Consider the following 20,153-nt stretch of genomic DNA (forward strand, 5'->3'; position numbering starts at 1 on the left):
CACACACCCACGCACACACTGTGTGCCATTAAAAGCCTCTGGATTTGGGGAATTTGTGGAAAATGAACCTGGTTTTACCTCTTGCAGGGTCAGTCAAAATGCAAATAGCATTTTGGGGTTTCCTATGTCCTAGCCGTCTGTCCTTCTCACTGCTGCCCTAGGAAGCCTTAGGGCGGTCCCCACAATCCAGCGTGGCTGGCTTTGGAAGAACCTCCTTCCAGCTCTGGGAAAAACTTGGACCTACCAATCCCATGGGCTCCTAGACCAATAGGCGCGTTGCATAATTCATCCAGTCATATTTATTCATTCATTCATTCAATCGTATTTATTGAGCTCTTACTGTGTGCAGAACACTGTACTAAGCGCTTGGGAAGTACAAGTTGGCAACATATAGGGACGGTCCCTACCCAACAGCGGGCTCACGGTCTAGAAGGGGGAGACAGACAGAAAAAAAATAGTAACAAAATAAAATAAAATAAAAATAAAACATATTAACAAAATAAAATAAAATTGAGCACTGACTGTGTGCAGAGCACTGAACTAGGCACTTGGGAAGTACAAGTTGGCAACGTATAGAGACGGTCCCTACCCAACAGCGGGCTCACAGTCTAGAAGGGGGAGACAGAAAGAAAACAAAAACATAGTAATAAAATAAAATAAAATAAAAACGTATTAACAAAATAAAATAAAATAAAATTGAGCGCTGACTGTGTGCAGAGCACTGTACTAAGCGCTTGGGAAGTCCAAGTTGGCAACATAGAGAGACGGTCCCTACCCAACAGCGGGCTCACAGTCTAGAAGGAAGAGACAGACAACAAAACAAAACATATTAACAAAATGAAATAAATAAAATAGTAAATATGTACAAGTAAAATAGAGTAATAAATCTGTACAAATATATATCTAGGTGCTGTGGGGAGGGGAAGGAGGTAGGGCGGGGGGTGGGGATGGGGAGAGGAAGGAGGGGGCTCAGTGACTTGCCCAAATTCATACAGCGGACAAGTGGCGGAGCCGGGATTTGAACCCATGACCTCTGACTTGAGCGCTTACTGTGTGCGGAGCACTGTACTAAGCGCTTAGACCAGGGGTGTGGAAGTCATCTGGGAAATGCCTTCTGGAAGAGAAGGCTTTCAAGAGATCAAGAAATTAAGTTCTGCTAAAGCTTCTAAATATCCATGATCCTGCCTGAAGCAGTAAGGAACCTGGAAGTTCTTCCTTTCAACAGTAATATACTAAAGCTTTTGTTATTGGCATTATTTTGATTACTGTTTCTGTGTTTATCTTGTTTCTTTTCTTGTCTATCTATTCATTTCCAACATTTTGTGGCATGATAAAGTATGCTGCACATAATAGGTGCTCAATAAATATTACTGAATCTGACTGATTGTGAGCCCTCTGCAGCTTAATTAACATCCCCATATTTATCAAGTGTTTATCTGTAATTGCATATATTTGTATTGATGTCTGTCTCCCTCTCTCTAGACTGAGCTCATTGTGGGCAGGGAATGTCACTGTTTATTGTTGTATTGTATTGTATTGAAGCAGCGTGGCTCAGTGGAAAGAGCCTGGGATTTGGAGTCAGAGGTCATGGGTTCAAATCCCGGCTCCACCACTTGTCAGCTGTGTGACTTTGGGCAAGTCACTTAACTTCTCTGCGCCTCAGTTACCTCATCTGTAAAATGGGGATTAAGACTGTGAGCCCCCCGTGGGACAACCTGATCACCTTGTAACCGTCCCAGCGCTTAGAACAGTGCTTTGCACATAGTAAGCGCTTAATAAATGCTATCATTATTATTATTGTAGTTTCCCACTTTAGAGCACTGTACTAAGCCCTTGAATGACACAGGCACATGACCAGAAGGCCATGACTGCACATCTGAACCCGACTAATTGATCCTAACTCCAAAATACAGTGCTGACATTTGTCAGAGAAACTGTGTGGGCTGGTGGAAAGAGCATGGGCGTGCGAGTCTGAGGACCTGGGTTCTAATCCCAGCTCTGCCATTTGTCCGCTGTGTGACCTTGGGCGAGTGGCTTCACTTTTCTGTCAACTGCGGCACGAGGAAGATGACGGAACTGAAGCACAGAGAGGTTAACTGACGTACCCAAGGTGCCGCAGCAGGCGTGGTGGAGCCCGTATTAGAAGTCACGTTCCTCTCCCAGACCCGTTCTCTAGCCACTGGGCCATGCTGCTTCTCATGCTAAGGTGCCCCCTTGATTGATTGGTTGACATCTTACCTCCTTCCCTTCCCCACAGCACCTGTATATATGTATATATGTTTGTACATATTTATTACTCTATTTATTTATTTATTTTACTTGTACTTATCTATTCTATTTATTTTATTTTGTTAGTATGGTTTTGTTCTCTGTCTCCCCCTTCTAGACTGTGAGCCCACTGTTGGGTAGGAACTGTCTCTATATGTTGCCAGCTTGTACGTCCCAAGCGCTTAGTACAGTGCTGTGCACACAGTAAGCGCTCAATAAATACGATTGATTGATTGATTCATTGATTAATTGATTGATTTTCTGGGCCTCGGTTCTCTCATCTGTAAAATGGGGATTAAGACTATGAGCCCCATGAGGGACAGGGACTGTGTCCAATCTGATCGGCTTGCACACACCCTAGTGCTTAGTACAGTGCCTGGCACATAGTAAGTGCTTTACAAATACCATTAAAACACACACACGCACACACACATACTGTGTGCCATTAAAAGCCTCTGGATTTGGGGAATTTGTGGAAAATGAACCTGGTTTTACCTCTTGCACGGTCAGTCAATGAATGAAATCAATTGTGGGCTTTACAATATGCCTCACTTGCCACAGCAACTGTATCATGAGGTGTTTCATATGAACTCACCTCCCACTGAAAGCCGAGGGAAAAGCTGCTACATACCCTCTGTCCGGTGGCACCTGATTCATTCCATCGTATTTATTAAGCACACCTTACCTCAACCAATGGTATTTCAATCACTAGTATGTATTGAACACTTACTTTATGCAAAGCACTGTATTACGCCCTTGGGAGAGTACAATAAAATAGTTTGTTGGTTTTTTTTTTTTTTCCAGTGGTATTTGTTAAATGCTTACTATGTGCCAAGCACTGTTGTAAGCTCTGGGGTAGATACAAGGTAATCAGGTTGCCTCACATGGGGCTCACAGTCTTAATCCCCATTTTACAGATGAGATAACTGAGGCACAGAGAGGTTAAGTGGCTTGCCCAAGTTCACACAACAGACATGTGGAGGAGCTGGGATTAGAACCCATGTCCTCTGACTCCCAAGACCCTGCTCTTTCCACTAAGCCATGCTGCTTCTCAGTACAGTGCTAGGCACTGTACTAAGCACTAGGCATTGTACTAAATTTAAGAGACAAGTTAATCAGATTGGACACAGTCCCTGTCCCATAAAGGGGTCACAGTCTTAATCCCCATTTTTACAGATGAGGTAACTGAGGCACAGAGAGGTTAAGTGAGGTTAAGCTTTCCCCACAGCACCTGTATATATGTATATATGTTTGTACATATTTGTTACTCTATTTATTTTACTTGTACATTTCTATTCTATTTATTTTATTTTTTTAGTATGTTTGGTTTTGTTCTCTGTCTCCCCCTTTTAGACTGTGAGCCCACTGTTGGGTAGGGACCGTCTCTATATGTTGCCAACCTGTACTTCCCAAGCGCTTAGTACGGTGCTCTGCGCACAGTAAGCGCTCAATAAATACGATTGATGATGATGATGATGATGAACTGCCCAATGTCACACAGCAGACAAGCAGCATTCCAATAGTGGCTAGAGCATAGGCCTAGGAGTCAGGCGGTCATGAGTTCTAATTCCAGCTCTGCCACTTGCCTTGGGCAAGTCATTTCACTGTGCCTCAGTTACCTCACTGCACATAGGGGGTTCTCAATAAACAAAAACTCCTCACCATGGGCTGTAGAGCACTCCATCACCTTGCCCTCTACGAGCCCACCTTGCTTCTCGCCTTCTACAACCAAGACCACACACGTCACTCCTCTAATGATAACCTTCTCACTGTCCCTCCATCTCGCCTGTTTCGAAGCCGACCACTGGCCCACGTCCTGCCTCTGGCCTGGGACGCCCTCCCTCCTCAAATTCAACAGGCGACTACTCTCCTCCACTTCAAAACCTTACTGAGGGCTCACCTCCTTCAAGAGGCCTTCCCAGACTAAGCCCCACTTTCCCTCATCTCCCAGTCCCTTCTGCATCGTCCTCCCTTTGCTCTTCCCCTCTCCCAGCCCCACGGCACTTAAGTACATATCTGTAACTATTTATTTGTATTGGGATCTGTCTCCCCCCACCAGAGTGCAAGCTCCTTGTGGGCTGGGATTGTCACTGCTTATTGTCGTATTGTTCTTTGCCAAGCACTTTGTGCAGTGTTCTGCACACAGGAAGCGCTTAATAAATACGACTGAAAGAATAAATAAACGCAACAGATGATGGTGAGGCTGGAGGAAAGCGTTGGATCAGGGCTGGTTGTAAGGGAATGAAGAATAGGTCAGAGAGGGAGGGTTAGTTAAGAGAAGTGGAGAGCACTAACTAGGGTGACCCTGGAGACAGAGCAGATAGGCAAGAAGGAGTCGGTGATCTCCAGACGGTAAACTTGTTATGGGCAGGAAATGTATCTGCTTATTGTTGTATTGTATTTCCCCAAGTGCTTAGTACAGTGCACACGGTAAGCACTCAATAAATACGACTGAAGCAGCAGCATGGTTTAGTGGATAGAGCACAGGCCTGGGAGCCAGAGGGTCAAGGGTTCTTAACCCGGCTCTGCCACTTGTCTGCTGTGTGACCTTGGGCAAGTCGTTTCACTTCTCTGGGCTACAGTTACCTCATGTATAAAATCAATCAATCAATCAATCGTATTTATTGAGTCCTTACTGTGTGCAGAGCACTGTACTAAGCGCTTGGGAAGTACAAGCTGGCAACATATAGAGACGGTCCCTACCCAACAGTGGGCTCACAGTCTAGAAGTGGGGACTGAGACTGTGAGCCCTAGATGGTACAGGGGCCATGTCCAACCTGATTTGCTTGTATCAACCCCAGCGCTTAGTACAGTGCCTGGCACAAAGTTAGCGCTTAATAAGTACTTATCGTTGTATTGTACTTTCCCAAGTGCTTAGTACAGTGCACACAGTAAGCACTCAATAAATATGACTGAAGCAGCAGCATGCTGTGGTGGATACAGCACAAGCCTGAGAGTCATAGGGTTATTAATTATTAATAAAAGGAATTTTTATTTCATTCAGAAGCAAGCAGAAGCCATTTGAGGCTTTTGAGGAGGCTTTCCTAGTGGCTTGGGAATGAGAGGATGTGACACAAGTCCCCCTCTCCCCCCCAGCTCGAACCAACCAGGACTTTGTGCTCTCTGCACACAGTAAGCACTACAGATTTCGTTCTAGAACAGCTTTCTGCACAAATGGTCAATTACATGTTTGTCACACCTCATTGATCAATTCTCCAGCCTATCTTCACCATGTCTAGCTTCAAAATGTCGTGAATACATATATGTAGTCTTAGGCCTTAAAGACTAGCCAAATCTTTTTCTCCTGTGCTTAGCTTATCCCTGGGTATGTTCGATTCAGGGTTTATTATCTCATTTTAAGAGTGAACCAAAGTTCTCCACAGAAATAATAATATTAGACTCGCACAAGTACTTAGAATGCCCAAGACTTTCATTTGCTCACCAACAAGCCAGAAATTCCCTAAAGGCCCTCCAGAAATCTATTAGCTTTTCAATTAGTCAACAGTTTTGATCATCTATTGTGTGGGGAGCACTGTTCTAAGTGCTTGGGAGAGGAAAATGAAATTATTAGACATGATCCTGGTACTGGGAGAGACAAATGCTACCATAAATTACAGGTAGGAGGATAGAGAATGAAGATATGTAAATGCTAAGTGTGGGCAGAGATATGGGTATCCAATGCTTGGGGGCCTTGAAAGTAATGAAGAGGAGGTTGAGAGGTATGTAGGGAGGGAAGATCAAAGTCTATGTAAGCACTTCCCTTTACTCTATGCCTTTGTGAGATTCCTTTTTGCATTTTAATATACCAAATTGAGCCAAAGGCAATAGGTTTCTGAAAGCTCCTGGTAACAACGAGGCTTGGAATTCTGATGGAAAAAATATATATAAAATGAATGTTATAGTTCTATGGAAGCATCCCAAAGAATTTCAGTAATTGGGAAGAAATACATCTCACACAGTATGATTATTAGGGTATGTTTTTAGTGCTTATAGAGCAATTTTTTTCAAGGGCAGACAATTTGGAAGTAGTTCATACTGTAATTCATAGTTCATACACTAATTCTCCCATATTCATACAGGTCTGAACACTAATGGGTAAGGGGGCCTAGTGCCAATTTCTTGCTTGTAACTGCACATAGTGGAACTTTCCCGGTGCAAGTACTAGAAATTCTAGACTTTTTTTCTCCCATTCAAATCTATTTTCCTCTCTTCTGGCATTCAGGGTTCAAGTGCAAGAATTTCCACTAATGGAGGAGACTGGCCCTTTGCAGCTTCACTAAATTGTTAAAGGCCAATTATTTGTTGATCATATTCTAATGCCAGGGACTTAAAAGCATTTAAACACTACCTGACAAGCAATTTTCATTATCACCAGCATTAATTCAGCACTTACTGTGCACAAACCAGTCTTTGGCTGAAAGATTCTGTATGACCCACAAGCAGCCCCCTTGGAGGTGCAGCATGGCGTAATGGTTAGAGCACAGATCTGGAAATCAGCAGATCATGGGTTCTAATTCCAGCTCCACCCCTTGTCTGCTGTGTGGACTTGAGCTAATCACTTCACTTCTCTAAGCCTTGGTTACCTCATTTGTAAAATGGGGATTGAGACAAAGAGCGCCATGTGGGACAGAGACTGTATCCAAGGTAATTTGCTTGTATCTACCCCAATGCTGGCACATAATAAGCACTTAAAAATGCCATTATTATTGTTTTCCCTTACTCCCCTCCCTTCTGTGTAGCCTATGCACTGAGTCTGTACACTTTAAGCACTTTAAGCCTCCTCTCCGATCTCCCATCCTCCTGTCTCTCCCCACTTCAATCCATACTTCACGCCGCTGCCCGGATCGTCTTTGTGCAGAAACACTCTGGGCATGTTACTCCCCTCCTCAAAAATCTCCAGTGGCTACCAATCAACTTACGCATCAGGCAAAAACTCCTCACCCTCGGCTTCAAGGCTGTCCATCCCCTCGCCCCCTCCTACTTCACCTCCCTTCTCTCCTTCTCCAGCCCAGGCCGCACCCTCCGCTCCTCTGCCGCTAATCTCCTCACCGTCCCTCGTTCTCGCCTGTCCCGCTGTCGACCCCCGGCCCACGTCCTCCCCCTGGCCTGGAATGTCCTCCCTCCACACATCCACCATGCTAGCTCTCTTCCTCCCTTCAAGGCCCTACTGAGAGCTCACCTCCTCCAGGAGGCCTTCCCACACTGAGCCCCCTCCTTCCTCTCTCCCTCATCCCCCTCCCCATCCCCCCGCCTTACCTCCTTCCCCTCCCCACAGAACCTGTATATCTGTATATATGTTTGTATGTATTTATTACTCTATTTTATTTGTACATATTTATTCTATTTATTTTATTTTGTTGATATGTTTGGTTTTGTTGTCTGTCTCCCCGTTCTAGACTGTGAGCCCGCTGTTGGGTAGGGACCGTCTCTATTTGTTGCCAACTTGTACTTCCTAAGCACTTAGTACAGTGCTCTGCACACAGTAAGCGCTTAACAAATGCCATCATAATTATTAGTAGTAGTCCAGTGCTCTGCACACAGTAAGCACTCAATTAATACAATTGAAGTATTGAAATATGATTGAATGAATGAATGAATGAATCCCGACTCTGCCAACTGTCAGCTGTGTGACTTTGGGCAAGTCACTTCACTTCTCTGGGCCTCAGTGACCTCATCTGTAAAATGGGGATGAAGACTGTGAGCCCCCCGTGGGACAACCTGATTACCTTGTAACCTCCCCCAGCACTTAGAACAGTGTTCTGCACATAGTAAGCGCTTAGCAAATGCCATCATTATTATTAGTAGTAGTCCAGTGCTCTGCACACAGTAAGCGCTCAACTCTATTTTACTTGTACATATTTATTCTATTTATTTTATTTTGTTAATATGTTTTGTTTTGTTGTCTGTCTCCCCCTTCTAGACTATGAGCCCACTGTTGGGTAGGGACCGTCTCTATATGTTGCCAACTTGTACTTTCCCAAGCGCTTAGTACAGTGCTCTGCACACAGTAAGCGCTCAATAAATACGATTGAATGAATGAATGAATGCACAGTAAACGCTCAATAAATACGATTGAATGAATGAGTGCACACAGCGCTCAATAAATATGATTGAATGAATGAATGAATGAATTCTCTGAGCCTCAGTTCCCTCATCTTTAAAATGGGGATTAGGACTGTGAGCCCCACGTGGGACAACCTGATCAACTTGTATTCCCCCCCCCCCAGCACTTAGAACAGTGCTCTGCACATAGTAAGCGCTTAACAAATGCCATCATTATTAGTAGTAGTAGTCCAGTGCTCTGCACACAGTAAGCGCTCAATAAATACGATTGATTGAATGAATGAATGAATGCACACAGTAAGCACTCAATAAATACAATTGAATGAATGAATGAATTCTCTGCGCCTCAGTTCCCTCATCTGTAAAATGGAGATTAGGATTGTATCTCCCCCAGCGCTTAGAACAGTGATCTGCACATAGTAAGCGCTTAACAATTGCCATCATTATTATTAGTAGTAGTCCAGTGCTCTGCACACAGTACGTGCTCAATAAATACGATTGAATAAATGAATGAATGAATGAATTCTCTGAGCCTCAGTTCCCTCATCTTTAAAATGGGGATTAGGACTGTGAGCCCCACGTGGGACAACTTGATCACCTTGTATTCCCCCCAAGTGCTTAGAAAAGTGTTCTGCACATAGTAAGCGCTCAACAAATGCCATCATTATTAGTAGTAGTAGTCCAGTGCTCTGCACACAGTAAGCACTCAAAAAATACGATTGAATGAATGAATTCTCTGAGCTTCAGTTCCCTCATCTTTAAAATGGGGATTAGGACTGTGAGCCCCACGTGGGACAACTTGATCACCTTGTATTCCCCCCAGCACTTAGAACAGTGCTCTGCACATAGTAAGCGCTTATCAGATGCCATCATTATTATTATATTTTATTTTGTTAATATGTTTTGTTTTGTTCCCTGTCTCCCCCTTCTAGACTGTGAGCCCGCTGTTGGGTAGGGACCGTCTCTAGATGTCGCCAACTTGGACTTCCCAAGCGCTTAGTACAGTGCTCTGCACACAGTAAGAACTCAACAAATACGATTGAATGAATGAATGTAGTAGTGCAGTGCTCTGCACACAGTAAGCGCTCAATAAATACGATTGAATGAATGAATGAATAGTAGTAGTGCAGCGCTCTGCACACAGTAAGCGCTCAATAAATACGATTGAATGAATGAATGAATAGTAGTACTGCAGTGCTCTGCACACAGTAAGCGCTCAATAAATACGATTGAATGAATGAATAGTAGTGCAGTGCGCTGCACACAGTAAGCGCTCAATAAATACGATTGAATTAATGATTTCCCCCCCATACACGCACACTTCCGGGTCCTTTTCAGCATATTTATTACTCTATTTATCTTACTTGTACATATCTATTCTATTTATTTTATTTTGTTGGTATGTAGGGACTGTGTATGTTGCCAATTTGTGCTTCCCAAGCGCTTAGTACAGTGCTCTGCACATAGTAAGCGCTCAATAAATACGATTGATGATGATGATGATGATGGTTTTGTTCCCTGTCTCCCCCTTCTAGACTGTGAGCCCACTGTTGGGTAGGGACCGTCTCTATCTGTTGCCAACTAGTACTTCCCAAGCGCTTAGTCCAGTGCTCTGCACACAGTAAGCGCTCAATAAATACGATTGATTGATTAAACCCTCCTTCCTCCTTGCTGACTTAAGCAGAACTCTGTACAGATTTACTACTCTATTTATTTGACTTATGCATATTTACTATTCTATTTATTTTATTCTGTTAATATCATCATCAATCGTATTTACTGAGCGCTTACTGTGTGCAGAGCACTGTATTAAGCGCTTGGGAAGTACAAATTGGCAACATATAGAGACAGTCCCTACCCAACAGTGGGCTCACAGTCTAAAAGATAATATGTCAATATGCTTAATATGTTAATGTTTAATATGTTAATATGTTAATATGTTTAATATGTTAATATGTTTAATATGTTAAGCGCTTAGGACAGTGCTCTGCACATAGTAAGCGCTCAATAAATACGATTGATGATATGTTAATATGTTTTGTTTTGTTGTCTGTCTCCCCCGTCTAGACTGTAAGCCCACTGTTGGGTAGGGACCGTCTCTATCTGTTGCCAATTTATAGTTCCCAAGCGCTTAGTACAGTGCTCTGCACACAGTAAGCGCTCAATAAATACGATTGAATGCATGAATGAATGCATGAATGAATGCATGAATGCATGAATGCATGAATGCATGAATGCATGAATGAATGAATGAATGAAACACATCATCCCCAGTGCGCATGCGCGCTCTCGCTCCCTCTCGCTTCCCCCCCTCCCCCGAAGTCTCGCCTCTCCGCCGAGATTCTCGCGAGACTCCGAGCTTTCATCAGACTCCCAGAAGCTCCCGCTCTCCTTCTCTTCCGGTGAGCGGCCGTGAGGTGAGTGAGCGATGGCGGCCTCGCCGTCGTTTGAGGTGTCGCCTACAATCCGCCCGGCATCGTCGCCATCCCGCCTCCGGCCGGGCCGGGCCCTCGTCGCCGAGGACCCTCCAACCCTGGCCAGCCGGTCTGCGCTGTTTTTTCCGGGAGCTACTCGGCCATCTCCAGCGGGGCCAGACTGGCGCCATCGCCGGGAAAATAACAATAATAATAATAATAATGGTGTTTATTAAGCGTTTACTATGTGCCATGTACTCTTCTGGGCGCTGGGGGATACCCCCCCAAACCGCCTTACCTGTACTTCCCAAGCGCTTAGTACAGTGCTCTGCACACAGTAAGCGCTCAATAAATAGGATTGATTTGATGATCATGATGACATCATGATGTCAAACATAATGATGATTGATTACCTCCTCCCCACCTGTTTGTACATATTTATCACTATTTATTTTACTTGTACATATTCTATTAATTTTATTTTGTTAGTATGTTTTGTTGTTTGTCTCCCCCTTCTAGACTGTGAGCCCGCTGTTGGGCAGGGACCGTCTCTAGATGTTGCCAACTTGGACTTCCCAAGCGCTTAGTACAGTGCTCCGCACATAGTAAGCGCTCAATACGATTGAATGAATGAATGTCGGGCAGGGACCGTCTCTAAATGTTGCCAACTTGGACTTCCCAAGCGCTTAGTACAGTGCTCCGCACATAGTAAGCGCTCAATACGATTGAATGAATGAATGTTGGGCAGGGACCGTCTCCATATGTTGCTAACTTGGACTTCCCAAGCGCTTAGTACAGTGCTCTGCATACAGTAAGCGCTCAATACGAGTGAATGTTGGGTAGGGACCGTCTCTATATGTTGCCAACTTGGACTTCCTAAGCGCTTAGTACAGTGCTTCGCACACAGCGCTCAATACGATTGGATGAACGAATGAACTTTGGGTAGGGACCGTCTCTATATGTTGCCAACTTGGACTTCCCAAGCGCTTAGTACAGTGCTTCGCACACAGCGCGCAATACGATTGAATGAACGAATGAACGTTGGGTAGGGACCGTCTCTATATGTTGCCAAGTTGGACTTCCCAAGCGCTTAGTACAGTGCTTCGCACACAGTAAGCGCTCAATACGAATGAATGTTGGGTAGGGACCGTCTCTATATGTTGCCAACTTGGACTTCCCAAGCGCTTAGTACAGTGCTCCGCACACAGTAAGCGCTCAATACGAATGAATGTTGGGTAGGGACCGTCTCTATAAATTGCCAACTTGGACTTCCCAAGCGCTTAGTACAGTGTTCCGCACACAGTAAGCGCTCAATAAATACGATTGAATGAATGATACAAGGTGATAATAATGTTGGTATTTGTTAAGCGCTTACTATGTGCCAAGCACTGTTCTAAGCGCTGGGGAGGATACAGAGTAATCAGGTTGTCCCACAGGGGGCTCACAGTCTTAATCCCTATTTTACAGATGAGGGAACTGAGGCCCAGTGAAGTGACTTGCCCAAAGTCACGCAGCTGGCAGGTGGCGAAGCCGGGATTTGAACCCATGACCTCTGACTCCAAAGCCCGGGCTCTTTCCACTGAGCCACGCTGGGATGGAGACGTGGCATGCGGGCGTTTGCTGGGAAAACTTGGTGATGATGATGATGGTATTTAGCCTTGAATATGTGTGTACATATTTATTATTCTATTTTACTTGTGCATATTCTATTTATTTTATTTTGTTAATACGTTTTGTCGTCTGTCTCCCCCTTCTAGACTGTGAACCCGCTGTTGGGTAAGGACCGTCTCTATATGTTGCCAACTTGTACTTCCCAAGTGCTTAGTGCAGTGCTCTGCACAGAGTAAGCACTCAATAAATACGGTTGAATGAATGAATGAATGAATGAAAATGGGGATTAAGACTGAGCCCCACGTGGGACAACCTGACCATCTTGTATCCCCCCATCACTTAGAACAGTGCTTTGCACATAGTAAGCGCTTAATTAATGCCATTGTTATTATTGTTATTACAAGTTGACAACATATAGAGACGGTCCCTACCCAACAGCGGGCTCACAGTCTAGAAGGGGGAGACAGACAACAAAACAAAACATTAACAAAATAAATAGAATAGTGAATATGTACAAGTAGAGTAATAAATCTGTACAAGCATATACAGGTGCTGTGGGGAGGGGAAGGAGGTAGGGTAGGGGTGGAGGGGAGAGGAAAGGGGGGGCTCAGTCTGGGAAGGCCTCCTGGAGGAGGTGAGCTCTCAGTAGGGCTTTGAAGGGAGGAAGAGCGCTAGCTTGGCAGATGGGCCGAGGGAGGGCATTCCGGGCCAGGGGGAGGACGTGGGCGGAGGGTGCGGGCTGGGCTGGAGAAGGAAAGAAGGGAGGTGAGGCGCTTACTATGTGCAAAGCACTGTTCTAAGCGCTGCGGAGGTTACAAGGTGATGAGATTGTCCCGCGGGGGGCTCACAGTCTCAGTTCCCATTTTAGAGATGAGGGAACTGAGGCACAGAGAAGTTAAGTGACTTGCCCAAAGTCACACAGCTGACAATTTGCAGAGCCAGGATTTGAACCCATGAGCTGACTCCAAAGCCTGGGCTCTTTCCATTAAGCCATGCTGCTTCTCCTGTGCAGCTTCTCCTGCTTACTATGTGCCAAGCACTGTGCTAACTGCTGAGGTAGATACAAGGTCATCAGGTTGTCCCACATGGGGCTCACAATCTTCATCCCCATTTTGCAGGTGAGGGAACTGAGGCACAGAGAAGTTTAATAAGAATGATGGCATTTGTTAAGCGCTTACTGTGTGCCAAGCATTGTAGATACAAGGTCATCAGGTTGTCCCACATGGGGCTCACAGTCTTAATCCCCATTTTCCAGCTGAGGGAACTGAGGCACAGAGAAGTTTAATGATAATAATGATGGCATTTGTTAAGTGCTTACTATGTGCCAAGCACTGTTCTAAGTGGTCATCAGGTTGTCCCACATGGAGCTTGCAATCTTAATCCCCATTTTGCAGATGAGGGAACTGAGGCACAGAGAAGTTTAATAATAATAATAACGACAATGGTATTAAGTGTTTACTATGTGCTAAGCACTGGGGAGGTGCAAGGTAATCAGCTTGTCCCACATGGGGCTCGCAGTCTTAATCCCCATTTTCCAGCTGAGGGAACAGGTACAGAGAATTTTAATAATAGTAATAATGGCATTTGTTAAGAGCTTACTATGTGCCAGGCACTGTTTTAAGCACTGGGGGATACAAGGTAATCAGGTTGTCCCACATGGGGCTCACAGTCTTATTTCCCATTTTCCATCTGAGGGAACTGAGGCCCAGAGATGTGAAGTTACTTGTCCAAGGCCACACAGCAAACAAGTGGCAGAGCCGGGATTAGAACCCACATCCTCTGACTCCCAAGCCCGGGCTCTTTCCCCTGAGCCGTGCTGCTTCACTTGCACTTGGTGGTCATGAAATAACTGAAACAGTGAAATAAGTGGGATGGGGAAGGTGCTCACAAGGTTGATAAGTGCTGATTCAGCAGGATGGCATAGTTGTGGCTCTGTCAGCTGTGGGACCTTGGGCAAGTCATGTAACTTCTCTGTGCCTCAGTTACCTCATCTAGGAAATGGGGGTGAAGACTGAGCCCTACATGGGACAACCTCCTTACCTTGTATCTCCCCCAGCGCTTAGAACAGTGCTGTCACATAGTAAGCATTTAACAAATACCAACATTATTATTAGACCACGGGCCTGGGAATCAGAAGGTCATGAATTCACTCATTCACTACCTCATTCAATTGTATTTATTGAGCGCTTACTGTGTGCAGAGCACTGGGCTGATTCCAATCCTGGCTCCGCCACTCGTCTGCTATGTGGCCTTGGAAAAGCCCATTCACTTCTCTGGGTCTCAGTTACCTCATCTGTAAAATGGGGGTGAAGACTGAGCCCAGTGTGGGACATGGACTGCCCAACCAGATTTGCTTGTATCCACCCCAGCGCTTAGTACAGTGCCTGTCACATAGTAAGTGCTTTACAAATACCAGAATTATTAATATTATTATGGGCTGTAAGCTTGTGGGGGGCAGAGAGTGTCTATGGTATTGCACTCTCCGTTCATTCAGTCGTATTAAGCTTTTACTGAGTACAAAGCACTGTACCAAGCACTTGGGAGGAGTGTACTGTCATTCAGTCTTATTTTATTGAGCGCTTACTGTGTGCAGAGCACTGTACAAGCGCTTGGGAGAGTACAGTGTAACAAGACACATTCCTCCCCACAACAAGCTCACAGTCTTTCTGCCCACAATAGCACTCAGTAAATACAATTGTCTGACATTGGAGATAGGCTGGACGTGCACAAAAATGGATAGACTGTGGTCCTGGGCTTTAGCTGAACGAGTGGTTTGTTTTTAATCCACCATGGTATTTGTTGATCTCGTGCAGAGCACTGTGCCAAGCGCTTGGGAGAGGTGCCTAGGTAGGCATGATCTCAGCTCTCAACCAAATAGTGGAAGCGGACACAAGTATTTGGGGAATAATAGGTTTAAAATTTGAACCTAAGTGAGAAGCACTTTGGCCAAGTGGATAGGGCACAGGCCTGGGGTCAGAAGAACCTGGGTAAGTGCTTAGGTGGGAAGTGGAGATATAAGTTGGGGGAGCTAGAAATCTTGGTCTGGAAATGATGACTTTTCAATGAAAGGAAAATTGATCTTCCCAGGTCATTTCTGGAGGGTGGAAATGATGCTGCGATGATGACCTTCTTAGGACACCTTTGGATTAACTGTGAAAGCAACGAAATTCTGAGCAGCTACTTCGTTAACATAGAATCCAGACTTTTGTCCGCATAAGCACGTAGAATATTGTGAATTTAACACTTGTACTGTGTACTAGCTTGAGGTGCCCAATAAAAGCGAGGGGGAACAGATAACATCCCCATTTATCACATTCGGTACCCTAAATGTGTCACTTTGCTGTCATGAAAAGAAATCTAAAAGGAATTATCCTTTTCCAGGTAATCTCCGAAGATGGTTCGCTACTCACTTGATCCCGAGAATCCCACAAAATGTAAGTAGTATATGCTTTTCTTGCTCTTTAATAAGTAAAAAATCACCAGTCTCTAACCTGAAATCCGTCTTTATCCACAGCATGCAAGTCAAGGGGTTCAAATCTCCGAGTTCACTTCAAGGTATGTGAGAGAAAAATATGTGGATTCTGTTTCCCAAAAAGTTCCCATATTGGCATTGGATGAGTCCTTGTAGCTGCTATGATGACTTTCTTAGGACACCTTTGGATTAACTATGAAAATACTAAAACATTCTGAGCAGCCACATTCTCAAGAATAGGCTTTTTTATCATTTATCTGACTTGTACTTCCCAAGCACTTAGTACAGTGTTCTGCACACAGTAAGTGCTCAACAGATATGATTGAATGAATGAATCTGACATTCCTGAGAACTATTTGGTATATTTTCAAAATGTTCTCATTTATTACTGTAGTTTGATCAGTGTTTACTGAGCAATGTTTGGCAGAGTACAATACTATTGTGTGGTATTGTGCCCTCCCAAGCACTGAGTTCAGTCCTCTGCACACAGTAAGTGCTCAGTGAATATGTTCATTAGGTGCTGAATGGGGGTGAGTGCTCAGGTAATGTGGAAGTAATGGGATAAATAGGGTCAGGAGAGTTTAGTCAGGGAAGATCTGGAGATGTGATTTCAGAAAGCCTAGATGTGAATGGGGAAAGGAGGTGTGAAAAGGTTGGTAGTGAAAAGGTTGAGGGAGGCCCATTGGTATCTAGAGAGGTTTTGAAGTTTATATGAAGTGGGATAGAACTAAGATGAATGAAGAAAGGTTAAACCAGTGGAGGGTTTTGAGGAATGGGAGTTGTGGGCAAGATGATGCTTTAGAAAATAATCCAGACCACAAAAAAGCATATTGATGGATTGGGCTGGAGCGGAGCTGAGGTAGAAAATGAGTACATTCATTTGACTTGTGTATGAGTTTGAAAATATTTCCTTGAACTAAGCATTTGACATGAGTTTTTCACAGAACACTCGTGAAACTGCTCAAGCTATCAAAGGAATGCACATTCGCAAAGCCACTAAGTACTTGAAGGATGTCACCTTGAAAAAGCAGTGTGTTCCTTTCCGGCGTTACAATGGTGGAGTTGGCAGATGTGCCCAGGTAATATTTTACCTTTTGCAAAAGTAATTCTAATAGGCTTGAAAATCGGCAGGCAAAGAGTAAATTTCAGGTGGTAACAGGGGTCTGGTTCCACATTTGTGGGAGTTGATGTGAAATTGTGTGATAAAATAGCTCAGTGTTTTTGATCCAGTTTCCTTGTCTGTTTTTGTGGTTGCTCTGATGACATTCTTAGGACACCTTTGGATTAATTGTGAAAATAAACTTGTATTCTGAGCAACCTATAAATTGTTTTCTCAGATCAGAAATAAAATTACTATACTCACCTTGCGGGGATGGTAGGTCCGGAGAAAAATGCTTTGGGTCAATTCTGGCAGAAGCATATATCTAACTAATAGTAGTTTTTGTTTTCAGGCCAAACAGTGGGGCTGGACACAGGGACGTTGGCCCAAAAAGAGTGCTGAGTTCCTGCTGCATATGCTCAAAAATGCTGAGAGCAATGCTGAGCTTAAGGTAGGCTCAACAATATTAGGTGCGTTTGATTGACCTGTGTTCTACAAGTGGGAAAATGGGATGAGATTAGGGATTTGATGGCGGTGATGACAATCTTAGGACACCTTTGGAATAACAATGAAAGCAATCATCGACTGAGCCGTCAGTGCTTCCTTATTGGGAGACTGACGAAATAACACTGCTAAACTATTGGATTGATAGTTTACCCTTTTACCCTTTTTTCAGGGGCTGGATGTGGATTCCCTGGTCATTGAGCACATCCAGGTCAATAAGGCTCCCAAGATGCGCAGACGCACCTACAGGGCTCATGGTCGTATCAACCCTTACATGAGTTCCCCTTGTCATATTGAAATGATCCTCACAGAAAAGGAGCAGATTGTTCCCAAGCCAGAAGAGGAGGTGGCTCAAAAGAAAAAGGTGAGAGCTGTAGTGGTTGACAGATGTGTAGGTTTCGGGGATCCGAATGAACGTGATCTTATGAGCGTCATGGTTTTTTTTGCATCTTACATCACTGTAGAGAGGCTTGTGGTTGCTGTGATGACAATCTTAGGACACCTTTGGATTAACCGTGAAAAGAAATATATTCTGAGCAATCATGTCAAGAGCAGTTGTATGTTTATTTGCTTTTGTGGTGAGTTTGGTTCAGTAACTGCAAGTTAGAAGTTCAAGGACCTTTGAAACCAAAAGTTCTGGTTATTTGTCATGGCTTGAAGAATGAATTGTCCAAGGTCTATTTTGTCTTTTCGTCTAATTGGCTAGTTGGACCGATTTTGTGTGTTCGTTATCAGGACCCCTTTAATTACCAGAACGACCCATTGTGCTTTGAGACTGACTTAACCTGTGAAAAAGCTAGATAAATTTAAGATTCAGTCCTAATGGGGTCCATAAATTTTTATAGTTACTATATGGGAGTTTTGTGGATAACTTCCATCTTTAAAGATATTTAAATAAAGTCTAGTAATAGGTGTACATCGAGGATGTTTTAGCTTGTCTAGTTGAGGCTGAGTGACTGCTTAATATATTCATCTTGGTAGTTGAACTCTGCATGATGGGTTTTGTGTTTTTTTGTTTTGTTTTTCCCCCAGATCTCCCAGAAGAAGCTGAAGAAGCAAAAACTCATGGCTCGGGAATAACTATGATGTTGAACATCCAAATTAAAAAATGAAATAGACTTGGTCTGTTTAGTTCTAAATTTTGACATTGGTGTTAATGTTATTGGTGAGAAAAGCAAGTGATGTAATTTTGATTAGGCCCACTGACTTTTTTTCCTCCCTGGGATGGTTATTGTGGGTGGAAGGCATTCAGGGTACTTCAACCCAAGGCCCCCATTTCTGTCAGGCTTACAATTGCACAGCTAACTTTCCCATCAGACCCCCCCCCTTAAAAAGGTCCAAGGTATCTTCCTTTTCCCGAGCAAAACCATGTTCAAGAGGTAATGGGTTCACTCACAGATCTTCTAACAGATGGATACACAGGTGTGTCCCTTTCTTCCATAGCACATATTTTGGGTAGAATACAGGGATTGTTCTTTCAACAGCGGTCATCCATCTGGTTGGAGCCAGATTGTAATAGAAATACATGTGCGAATGAGCACGGAGATGGTCGAGGCTTGTTAAGCACTTGGCTGAGGACAGAACACTGTACTAAGTGGTAGGAACAATCCTTAAAGGTTACACTGGCGTCAAAGTAAATTAGAGAAGGATATGCATATTAGATGCTGTGGTGGACAGTGAGTATCGAAGTGCTTACAGGGTATGAACTAAGTGCTTAGTTATGCAGAGGGAGGGTGGGTTGGACAGGCTGCTTGCACTGGACTTGCAGGAGGTGGGAGTAAGGAATAACTTCTTGCTAGTATCAGTAGCTAGCAAATACTGCACCTTAAAGATTCAGAGGAAAAAAAAACATTTCCCTTAACGCAAGTAGTAAAGACCTAAAATCTACTCCCCTGATCTTGAATCTGCTAGAAGTTTGAATTGTCTTTAATTTGGATTTGTGTTTTTTTTCTTGTACCTACCATAGGCTGTACTAATCACTTGCGTCAGTACAGTAGAAAAGGCACCATCTTTGTCCACATGGAGTTTGCCACCATCAAACCAGGTTAGGTATAGACATAACTGGGTAAATACGGTTTGATTTTTCCGTGCTCTTGCGATTTGGCAACACTGTTTCTCCAAGCAGTTTACGGTACTAAAACCTGGGGGAGAGTAGCCACCTTCCGTGCCTACATCGAATTTAACAGTCTAGAAGGGAAGACAGATTTGAATATAAACGTTATAAATACAGACATTGGTGTTGTGGGACTGATGGTAGGGTAAATACCAAGTGTCCAAAGGGTTCAGCGCTTAGAACAGTGCTTTGCACATAGTAAGCGCTTAACAAATGCCGATTATTATTATTATTACAGATCCATGTGCATAGACTGGTGTATTAGGGTGTGCAATAGGATCATTTTTAAAATGATTGTGCTAAATATTGGAATGGCTTTATGTTTCTGGAAATCAGAGGAGTGGGGAGGCAGTACGGAGGGGTGAGCATGCCTGACGGGGTGGGAGTCATTCTCCTGCTGCAGGGGCAGAGCAGGTGGCGGGGGGCCGGCACCGCCACCTTGGATCTGTGATCTATAGTGCCAGGCTGCACTGGGGAAGAGGGAGGGAGCCCAGGTGTGAGGAAAGCCCAGCTTCCCGGCCCATTCATTGGGGCCGAGAGGGCAGAAGATACCGTTGCTGCACCCTGGGCTCCTTGCCCACGGGAAGCTCTGGGAGAGGTGGCAGGGCC

General features: G+C 44.2%; 1 protein-coding gene and 5 non-coding genes across 7 annotated transcripts; all 6 read left to right on the forward strand.

The window, feature by feature from the left end:
- The first annotated feature begins 10,729 nt into the window (after positions 1-10,729).
- Positions 10,730-18,552, forward strand: RPL17 (ribosomal protein L17). Of its 2 annotated transcripts, none has more exons than XM_038743965.1 (7): positions 10,730-10,748; positions 15,738-15,790; positions 15,871-15,911; positions 16,773-16,907; positions 17,280-17,378; positions 17,604-17,795; positions 18,464-18,552. In XM_038743965.1, exons 2-7 carry the CDS (start codon positions 15,751-15,753, stop codon positions 18,509-18,511), a joined length of 555 nt encoding a protein of 184 aa, XP_038599893.1. In that variant the 5' UTR covers positions 10,730-10,748; positions 15,738-15,750; the 3' UTR covers positions 18,512-18,552. The 2 variants fall into 2 exon arrangements, with proteins under 2 accessions (XP_038599893.1, XP_038599894.1); XM_038743966.1 differs by lacking the exon at positions 10,730-10,748 and adding an exon at positions 10,803-10,875.
- On the forward strand, positions 15,470-15,534 carry LOC119925950. The gene has a single exon (XR_005449872.1). It is a non-coding gene; the product is annotated as a small nucleolar RNA SNORD58 (small nucleolar RNA).
- LOC119925949 lies at positions 15,985-16,051 on the forward strand. Its single transcript, XR_005449871.1, has one exon. It is a non-coding gene; the product is annotated as a small nucleolar RNA SNORD58 (small nucleolar RNA).
- Positions 17,080-17,146, forward strand: LOC119925951. The gene has a single exon (XR_005449873.1). It is a non-coding gene; the product is annotated as a small nucleolar RNA SNORD58 (small nucleolar RNA).
- On the forward strand, positions 17,457-17,521 carry LOC119925953. Its single transcript, XR_005449874.1, has one exon. It is a non-coding gene; the product is annotated as a small nucleolar RNA SNORD58 (small nucleolar RNA).
- On the forward strand, positions 17,908-17,972 carry LOC119925948. The gene has a single exon (XR_005449870.1). It is a non-coding gene; the product is annotated as a small nucleolar RNA SNORD58 (small nucleolar RNA).
- Positions 18,553-20,153: the final 1,601 nt, after the last annotated feature.

Source organism: Tachyglossus aculeatus, chromosome 3, assembly GCF_015852505.1.
Source record: "Tachyglossus aculeatus isolate mTacAcu1 chromosome 3, mTacAcu1.pri, whole genome shotgun sequence".
Lineage (NCBI taxonomy): Eukaryota > Metazoa > Chordata > Mammalia > Monotremata > Tachyglossidae > Tachyglossus > Tachyglossus aculeatus.